Here is a 10,016-nt window from a genome sequence, read left to right as displayed (position 1 = left end):
CCAATCAGTTGTGATTGGTGGAAAAAAAAAACTATCCACATCAATGGAACAGTAGTGGAGAGGGTAGTAAGTTTTAAGTTCCTGGGCGTACACATCACAGACAAACTGAATTGGTCCACCCACACAGACAGCATCGTGAAGAATGCGCAGCAGCGCCTCTTCAACCTCAGGAGGCTGAAGAAATTCGGCTTGTCACCAAAAGCACTCACAAACTTCTACAGATGCACAATCGAGAGCATCCTGGCGGGCTGTATCACCGCCTGGTATGGCAACTGCTCCGCCCACAACCATAAGGCTCTCCAGAGGGTAGTGAGGTCAGCACAACGCATCACCGGGGGCAAACTACCTGCCCTCCAGGACACCTACACCACCCGATGTCACAGGAAGGCCATAAAGATCATCAAGGACAACAACCACCCGAGCCACTGCCTGTTCACCCCGCTATCATCCAGAAGGCGAGGTCAGTACAGGTGCATCAAAGCTGGGACCGAGAGACTGAAAAACAGCTTCTATCTCAAGGCCATCAGACTGTTAAACAGCCACCACTAACATTGAGTGGCTGCTGCCAACACACTGACTCAACTCCAGCCACTTTAATAATGGGAATGGATGGGAAATTATGTCAAATATATCACTAGCCACTTTAAACAATGCTACCTAATATAATGTTTACATACCCTACATTATTAATCTCATATGAATACGTATATACTGTACTCTATATCATCTACTGCATCTTTATGTAATACATGTATCACTAGCCACTTTAACTATGCCACTTTGTTTACATACTCATCTCATATGTATATACTGATACCATCTACTGTATCTTGCCTATGCCGCTCTGTACCATCACTCATTCATATATCTTTATGTACATATTCTTTATCCCCTTACACTTGTGTGTATAAGGTAGTAGTTTTGGAATTGTTAGTTAGATTACTTGTTGGTTATTACTGCATTGTTGGAACTAGAAGCACAAGCATTTCGCTACACTCGCATTAACATCTGCTAACCATGTGTATGTGACAAATAACATTTGATTGGATTTGATTTGTCACAAGGTAGTGGTGGTATAAAGAAGACCAAGTCCATATTATGGAAAAACAGCTCGAGAATCCATCATTACTTTAAGACATGAAGGTCAGTCAATCCAGAAAAAGTACAGTCCCTATGATGAAACTGGCTCTCATGAGGACCACCACAGGAAAGGAAGACCCAGAGTTACCTCTGCTGCATAGGACAACTTCATTAGAGTTAACTGTACCTCAGATTGCAGCCCAAATAAATGCTTCACAGAGTTCAAATAACAGACACATCATCTGTTCAGAGGAGACTGCGTGAATCAGGCCTTCATGGTCGAATTGCTACTAAAGGACACCATTAATAAGAAGAGACTTGCTTGAAACACGAGCAATGGACATTAGACCGGTGGAAATCTGTCCTTTGGTCTGATGAGTCTTTGGTTTCAACCGCCGTGTCTTTGTGAGACACAGAGTAGGTGAACGGATGATCTCTGCATGTGTCATTCCCACCGTGAAGCATGGAGTAGGAGGTGTGAAGGTGCTTTGCTGGTGACACTGTCTGTGATTCATTTAGAATTCAAGGCACACTTAACCAGCATGGCTACCACAGCATTCTGCAGCGATACACCATCCCATCTGGTTTGCGCTTAGTGGGACTATCATTTGTTTTGCAACAGGACAATGACCCAAAATACACTTCCAGGTTGTGTAAGGGCTATTTGATCAAGAATGAGAGTGATGGAGTTCTGCATCAGATGACCTGGCCTCCACAATCACCTGACCTCAACCCAATTGAGATGGTTTGGGATGAGTCAGACCGCAGAGTGAAGGAAAAGCATCCAACAAGTGCTCAGCGTATGTGGGAACTCCTTTAAGACTGTTGGGAAAGCATTCCTCATGAAGCTGGTTGAGAGAATGCCAAGAGTGTGCAAAGCTGTCATCAAGGCAAAGGGTGGCTACTTTGAAGAATCTCAAATATAAAATATATTTAGATTTGTTTAACACTTCTTTGGTTACTACATGATTCCATATGTGATATTTCATGGTTTTGATGTCTTCACTATTATTCTACAATGTAGAAAATAGTATAACCAAAGAAAAATGTAATAGTAGGTGTATCCAAACTTTTGACTTGTACTCTAATTCCACTTTGACGTTATGGGGTATTGTTGTGACAATTTTTTTTTTTTTAAATGTAATCCCTTTTAAAATTCAGGTTGTAACACAACCAAATGTGGAGAAATTTAGAGTGTGAGTGCGTTCTGAAGGCACTGTATGAGGTCATCTTTGATCAAAAGTCAAGAAAGAAGCCATTTAATGCAAAATGCTGAGACACTATCAGTATTCTTACTGTTGTAAAAAAATGAAAGTAATTGCTTTGGAAATATTGATATGTTTACTTCTTGTGCACTGAAGCGGTTCATGGATAGATAGCCTGGTCTTTTTTATGAATGAACATCTGACAGTCTCCCAATTAATGTAGGAGTGTTTGATTGGGATAGACTCAGGGAAGCTGGGATTCTCATTGACATTACCATTAATTATTATATCTAGCCTTATATTGGTAAACAATCCACAACTAAAACTAAACAATTGAGAGTAGTAGGCCTAGCATATGGATACAATGTAATGTGTATGGAGACAAAGAATACATTATTCCAAAAGTTATTCATACATCAAAAATTAACAAAATAATAGTAGAGCCATCTGGACTTGCCTTGTTAAATACAAGTTAAATAAACATTTTTAAAAATGAAGGACTACAATCTTACATTTTCTGTGCATAAATGTTGTGACAAAAACAGGCCTGCCGTTATAATGTGACATAAAGTCCATTGATGTGAGTAGTGATGTCATGTTATTGACCCTGTGACCTGTGAGTCTATTACCATAGTGCAGGTATTCCCAAACTGGGGTACGCATACCCCCAGGGGAACGTGCAATACCGTTGGGGGTAAGCCAAATAAAAATGTGATTCACGTTAAAAAAAATAAAAATACCATCTTTTTTTTTATTCTTCAAATTTACAAACGGTACATACATATTTCCCAAAAGGGCTATACATTTAGGTGAGTTTTCTTTCTCACCTGAGTAGTCTCGTTTCACTGCCAAAAATAAAATGAAACCATCTAGGGTTCAGCGAAATAACAATACAATGTCAAATACAGATAGCCTAGTCAAATAATTAACATCCAATCACATTAACCGTTACTCTCTCGCGGGAAACCTCAACTCTTGAACAGACATTGCCTTCATCAAACAACACTGTTTCATGACGCATCAGTGACATGGCAGGAGATGTTTTGAAACAATTACTGCTTCGCATACAAGCCAGTGAAATATATGTGTTAGGGCTGGATGAGTCAACAGACGTGGCAGGCCTGGCACAGCTCCTGGTATATGTCCGTTACGTTTATGGGGGGTCAATTAAGGAAGACATTCTCTTCTGCAAACCACTGGAAACCAGGACAACATGAGAAGATATTTTTAAAGTACTGGACAGCTTTGTGACATCAAATGGACTTTGGTGGTCAAGATGTGTTGGTATCTGTACTGATGGCGCAAAAGCCATGAGAGGGAGACATAGTGGAGTGGTAACGCGCGTGCAAGCAGTTGCTCCCGACGCCACTTGGGTTCACTGCAGCATCCACCGAGAGGCTCTTGCTGCCAAGGGAATGCCTGACAGTTTAAAAGACGTTTTGGACACTACAGTGAAAATGGTTAACTTTGTTAAAGCAAGGCCCCTGAACTCTTGTGTATTTTCTGCATTATGCAATGATATGGGCTGTGACCATGTAACGCTTTTACAACAAACAGAAGTGCGCAGGTTATCAAGGGGAAAAGTATAGACAGGTTTTTTTTTTAAATTAAGAGACCAAATCAAATCAAATGTATTTATATAGCCCTTCGTACATCAGCTGATATCTCAAAGTGCTGTACAGAAACCCAGCCTAAAACCCCAAACAGCAAGCAATGCAGGTGTAGAAGCACGACGAGCTTAAAGTTTTCTTTACTGACGATAATTTTCACTTGTTTGACCGCTTGCATGATGACGAGTTTCTCACACGACTGGCCTATCTGAGTGATGTTTTTTCTCGCCTGAATGATCTGAATCTAGGATTACAGGGAATCTCTGCAACTATATTCAATGTGCGGGAAAAAATTGAGGCTATGATTAAGAAGTTGGAGCTCTTCTCTGTCTGCATTACACAACACACAGGCCATTCCATCATTGTATGATTCTTTGTGTGCAAATGAACTCAAGCTTACGGCCGATGTCAAATGTGATATAGTGAAGCATTTGGGTGTGCAATTATGCAGGTACTTTCCCGAAACGGATGACACAAACAACTGGATTCGTTATCCCTTTCATGCCCTGCTTCCAGTCCACTCTGAACAAGAGAGCCTCATCGAAATTGCAACAAGCGGTTCTGTGAAAATGTATTCTTATTATTTTTTTTCACCCCAATTTCATGGTATCCAATTGGTAGTAGTTATAGTCTTGTCTCATCGCTGCAACTCCCGTACGGACACAGGAGAGGCAAAGGTCGAGAGCCAAGCGTCCTCCAAAACACAACCCAACCAAGCTGCACTGCTTCTTGACACAATGCCCATCCAACCCGGAAGCCAGCCCCACCAATGTGTCGGAGGAAACACCGTACACCTGACGACCGTGTCAGTGTGCACTGCGCCCAGCCCACCACAGGAGTCGCTAGTGCGCGATCAGACAAGGATATCCCTGCAGGCCAAACCCTCCTCTAAACCGGACAACGCTGGGCCAATTGTGCGCTGCCCCATAGGCCTCCCGGTCGCGACCAGCTGCGACAGAGCCTGGACTCGAACCCAGAATCTCTAGTGGCACAGCTAGCACTGCACCCTGAACATTTCATTTAATCAGAAGCCACTTCCAGATTTCTGGATAGGCTGTGCTCAGAGTTTCTTGCCTTGGTAAATCGCGCTGTTAAGACACTGATGCCCTTTGCAACCACGTACCTATGTGAGAGTGGATTCTCGGCCCTCACTAGCATGAAAACAAAAAACAGGCACAGACTGTGTGTGGAAAATGATTTAAGTCTCTCTCCAATACAACCCAACATTGCAGAGTTATGTGCATCCTTTCAAGCACACCCTTCCATGAACTTTTTCATTTTGTGGTACTTGTATGGATCGGGACTATAAATAGTTTGGGAACCAAGCTACACACAATACCTCCATAATGGCCTCTACCAGTTTTTTTTTAGCACATAAAAAAACAAACATAAATACCTTATTTACATAAGTATTTAGACCCTTTGCTATGAGACTTGAGATTGAGCTCAGGTGCATCCTGTTTTCAATGATCAGCCTTGAGATGTTTCTACAACTTGGTTGGAGTCCACCTGTGGTAAATTAAATTGATTGGATATGATTTAGAAAGGCACACACCTGTCTATATAAGGTCCCACAGTTGATCCTTTCAAGCACACCCTTCTCATTAACCTGTGGTGAGTTATTCACAATTCTTGATGAACAAATAAGGTTTTATATGTAAGATGGCTAAATAAAGAGCAACGTTATAGATTATTATTATATTATTATTTGAACCCTGGTCCTATGACAAAAACTCACACTCATTCTTATGTTTAAGAAACTCCCCAAATACAGGTGTGACAAGCTTGTAGCGTCAATACAAATGCAACAATTTCAACCATTTATTGAGTTACAGTTCATATAAGGATTTCAGTCAATTTAAATGAATTCATTAGACCCCAATCTTTGAATTTCAAATGACTGGTCAGGGGCGCAGAGGAGCTAGACCCAGCCAATCAGAATTGGTTTTTCCCCACAAAAGGGCTTTATTATCGACAGAAAATACTCCGGGGGGGTGAAGGTCCTGGGCTGGCGTGGTCTGCGGTTGTGAGGACCGTTGGATGTACTACCAAATTCTCTAAAATGTTTGAGGCAGCTTGTAGTAGAGAAATTAACATTACATTCTCTGGCAACATCTCTTGTGGACATTCCTGCAGTGATCATACCAATTGCACGCTCCCCCCAAATTTGAAACATCTGTGGCGTTGTGACAAAACTGCACATTTTAAAGTGGTCTTTTATAATGATCATGCTGTTTATTCATCTTGTTGATATGCCACACCTGTCAGGTGGATGGATTATCTTGGCAAAGGAGAAATACTCACTAACAGGGATGTAAAGAAATGTGCGGACACCATTTGAGAGAAATACAATTTGTGTGTGTATGGAACATTTCTGGGATCTTTTATTTCAACTCATGAAACATGGGACCAACACTTTACACGTTGCATTCATATTTTTGTTTAGTATATTTGCAATTTCTCACAATTAAAACAATGAATGACAGACAACGGCACGTTTTCTTTATTAAAGTGGCAGACAAAACATTGTAAAACCATTGTCATATCCCATTAGCCATTCCATTCAGTACCCTCCATTACTATAGTTAACATTGATAAAATTCCAACTCAAATGTTGCTCTTGAAATTTAAAATACAAAATGTATCTACAGAGCTTCCTCAACCAGTCATACACAGAAATGACAGAAAAATAAGGGGGAAATATGCAACTGGCAGATCCGGTAATCATAACGGGCGTGAGAGAAAAGGAAAGTAAAGCTATTTTCTTCCACAGGACTCAAGTTTCAGTCCAGTGTGAGAAAGCACAGGCACCATAAGTAGGACCAGGAGTCTTTCCAATACCTCACCAGGAAACCACCTTCAACTATGGCTTTGAGTTTTCCCTGGTCTGGTCATATGGTCAGGAAACCCTAACATGGTCTAAGATCTGTTTGTGCCATCTCGCTAACCCCTAGTTCATTTTTTGGCAAGACAGCACAGCACTAGGAAAAGCCCCTGGCCCATCTACAGTGTAACAATAGGACCAGCTCTCCTCCGCCACACCTCTTGAGGTTGTCCAGAGGCGATGACATGGTGAGTTTGTCTGTACATTCAATAGTAGAGTGAGAGCGCAAAAATGAACACGGGTTCTCTTCAGTCCGGTAGAGGGACTCTCCTCCTCGTGGGGAGTACTCCAGTAGAGGAGAGCAGCATTCAATAACATGTAACATTCTGGGGTAGCCATTTTAACCAACTCCAGATTCATTAGTAACAGTTGCCCGTAGCAACCAGGACTGGTACCCTTGGCTGGTACGGACCTTAAAATTGCAGAATCAAGATACAAAAAAGCGGATTTTTTTCCCTTTAAAATGGAAGAGGTCTTAATTGACAAAGTCTCATGAAAATTACCTAGCTAACTGTTGGAGGTAAGCAATTGACCAATGGGGGTTTACGTGGCTTGATGAGAACAACTGTATCATAAATATAATAGATTGTTTTTCTCCATAAACAAAAAGTCACTGTTATACCATGGTGTTGCTCTCTCCCACTTTGTCCACGAACTGAAAGAGAGAGAGAAAATAAACACATTTAAGTCAGTCTACTGTCCCCTTTGCAAAGTAGAGCAAAAATAGATGACATATACAAGCTTGACTAAAACGTTTAGTGCATAGTTGTACATGGGAAATTAAATGTTTGCTTGACGTGACTGATTGAGTAGACTATTCAAAATGATGTGTAGGATAAATGCTGTTGCTGGTGTCCTAGTATAAATTAATTCCAATACCAATGGTTCCCTACTCTGGTCAGGCATAAGGCAACATTACAGTATAACATACATTATAAACAGATGTGGATCATGCTCACATGCAAGGGAAAATCTGCAGTGACTGACCAAGACAGCGGATTGTCCTCAGAGTTAATTATGAAGGCTTTAAAAGAGACAGAGACACATTCTCCTCAAAACAAGTGACTTCACGAACATACACCGCATAACACGCACACACACACACACACACACACACACACACACACACACACACACACACACACACACACACACACACACACGACAGAAGATTGAGTGACACAGTATGAGACACTACAGCCTTCCAGAACCAATGTCAGAGACCAATTGGAACCTGTGTTGTCTTTAGTGTAACCACCTCAGCCCAGCCAGCACCAACTGCATTGTAGCTCCTGTTCCCATACACTTCCACTACACCACTGTGTGAGGAAGAGTAAGTTTACCCACCGGGAAAAATGCATTGAAACTATTGGAGCGTTTCTTTTTTTTACCGTGACCAGCAATCAGAATTTACCCAGCTATTTTTTTTTTACCACTACATCTCTGAACTCACCCCACTGATGAATGGGAGGTTTAGCAGGGAGCCCAGGAAGGGTATCCTTCTGATGAAGCCTACTGCCGCTGGGAAGAAACCCCTGGAGAAGATAAAGAGAGAGTTAGTTGACAACAGCAAGCACATGATGACAGACTACGGATCTTTACACGCAGCAAGCCCTTGCATGAAATGAGGGCTGCACTCAACAGGGGGTGGGGGTGGGGTGGGGCGAGACAGTTGACAGGACAAACAAAGATGTCCTTGGCTTGTTTTACCTCAAGACTGCATCTTATTCGAAAGATAAGCTTAGCAAACAAGCCTGGGGCCTGTACTTGACCCACCTGAATAAAAGGAAAAATCCATAGATCTCAAGGACCACTCCCACAATTGGCCAGCCAATAAGAACGATCAACACTCCACCCAGGAAGAAGCTAGTTGCCTTCATCTTGTGTTTCTGGAAGAAGAACCGGAACGTCCTCTCCAGACCGATCACAAACGACAGGCCAGCCACAAACAGGATCTATAGCGAGATAGAAGGGACAGGGAACAGACAATGTCAATGTTTGTTGACAATGACGGAGTACTTCACAGTTAAACCCTACAACTCCCCACTACTCTATAAGGTGGTGATTGTGCTCAGTTGAGAATCAGAAAGGCGAGGAGGGCTCTGCAGCTGTGTTTTTCTCAGTGTCACTCAGAGATAATGTAATTGCATTTCAGACCAACGTTCCAATAAATATAGCAAAACGTAAGCCTCGTATGTAGCTGCAGAAGGTAGACAAATACATGAACTGTGGATGGTGATGATGAAATCACTCACATTTCCTATGGCAAGGAGGGCTTTGTCAAAAAACAGTATCATTCCAAAGAAGAGGAAAAACACGCCGAAGCCCGTTAGTCCCATTCCGATCTCTGCAAGAAAGAAGAATCACATTATTTAAAGTATCCAAGCACACTAACGTTAATACGTTTGAGTCACAGGATGGGAGGGCTCAGGGGGGGACAACTCATAACAATGGCCGGAACGGAGCGAATGGAATGGCATCCAACCTTTCCACTGCCTATCCTCCCAATTGACATCCCCCGTCCCTAACTAGCCATCTGGTTAAGAATGAATATGTTATTAATTAGTTAGCTGTCAATGGTCACTCTATCTAGCAAACAAATACGATTCAGCAGGCTAGCTATTTCTAGCTGTTTTCCTCACATAAGAGAATAGCACATTAGTAATGTAGCTGAGAGGATAGCTTGCTAATGTTAGTTAGAGAGCTGGTACAAATTGGCAAGCAACAACCGTTAGATAAAATAGAAATCGCCTTACTCTGTGAGTCCGTTAAAGATATCATTTTGACAATGAATCAACAGCTTGAAAAATATAAAAGTTGACACTGTTAATTGTATTTGACTAAAATACAAGTTCAGGTGCTGCCACTGTAGCACTAGCCACGTCTTCCGGAAACACGCCTTCTTGGTTTCATCAAAAATATAATTCTTCCGGACAAAATCAGGGTTGCATTCAACATCCCAAAGGGTTGTATAAAAACGTTAATGAAAAAAAATAAGGAGAGCACTTATCTGCTGAATATAACTAGTTAGTTGCTGGAAATGATATTCCCTGCCTACATACACCGGGGCGGCAGGGTATCCTAGTGGTTAGAACGTTGGACTAGTAACTGGAATGGTTGCAAGTTCAAATCCCCGAGCTGACAAGGTACAAATCCGTCGTTCTGCCCCTGAACAGGCAGTTAACCCACTGTTCCTAGGCCGTTATTGAAAATAACAATTTGTTCTTAACTGACTTG

General features: G+C 41.9%; 1 protein-coding gene across 3 annotated transcripts; it reads right to left on the bottom strand.

Annotated features, from left to right (window-relative positions):
• Positions 1-6,375: 6,375 nt before the first annotated feature.
• Positions 6,376-9,872, bottom strand: LOC112216792 (vesicle transport protein GOT1B). Of its 3 annotated transcripts, none has more exons than XR_002948398.2 (6): positions 9,536-9,872; positions 9,035-9,126; positions 8,556-8,734; positions 8,233-8,314; positions 7,739-7,803; positions 6,376-7,434 (listed from the first exon to the last, which is right to left on the bottom strand). XR_002948398.2 is itself a non-coding variant. In XM_024376864.2 (6 exons), exons 1-5 carry the CDS (start codon positions 9,558-9,560, stop codon positions 7,795-7,797), a joined length of 387 nt encoding a protein of 128 aa, XP_024232632.1. In that variant the 5' UTR covers positions 9,561-9,872; the 3' UTR covers positions 6,376-7,434; positions 7,767-7,794. The 3 variants fall into 3 exon arrangements, 2 of the variants coding, with proteins under 2 accessions (XP_024232632.1, XP_024232631.1); XM_024376864.2 differs by having other exon boundaries at positions 7,767-7,803; XM_024376863.2 differs by lacking the exon at positions 7,739-7,803 and having other exon boundaries at positions 9,536-9,867.
• Between the last annotated feature and the right edge of the window lie 144 nt (positions 9,873-10,016).

The sequence above is a fragment of the Oncorhynchus tshawytscha genome, linkage group LG17 (assembly GCF_018296145.1).
Source record: "Oncorhynchus tshawytscha isolate Ot180627B linkage group LG17, Otsh_v2.0, whole genome shotgun sequence".
Classification (NCBI taxonomy): Eukaryota; Metazoa; Chordata; class Actinopteri; order Salmoniformes; family Salmonidae; genus Oncorhynchus; species Oncorhynchus tshawytscha.
Note: the sequence above shows the minus strand (reverse complement) of the source record. Positions and strands in the feature narration are given on the sequence as shown.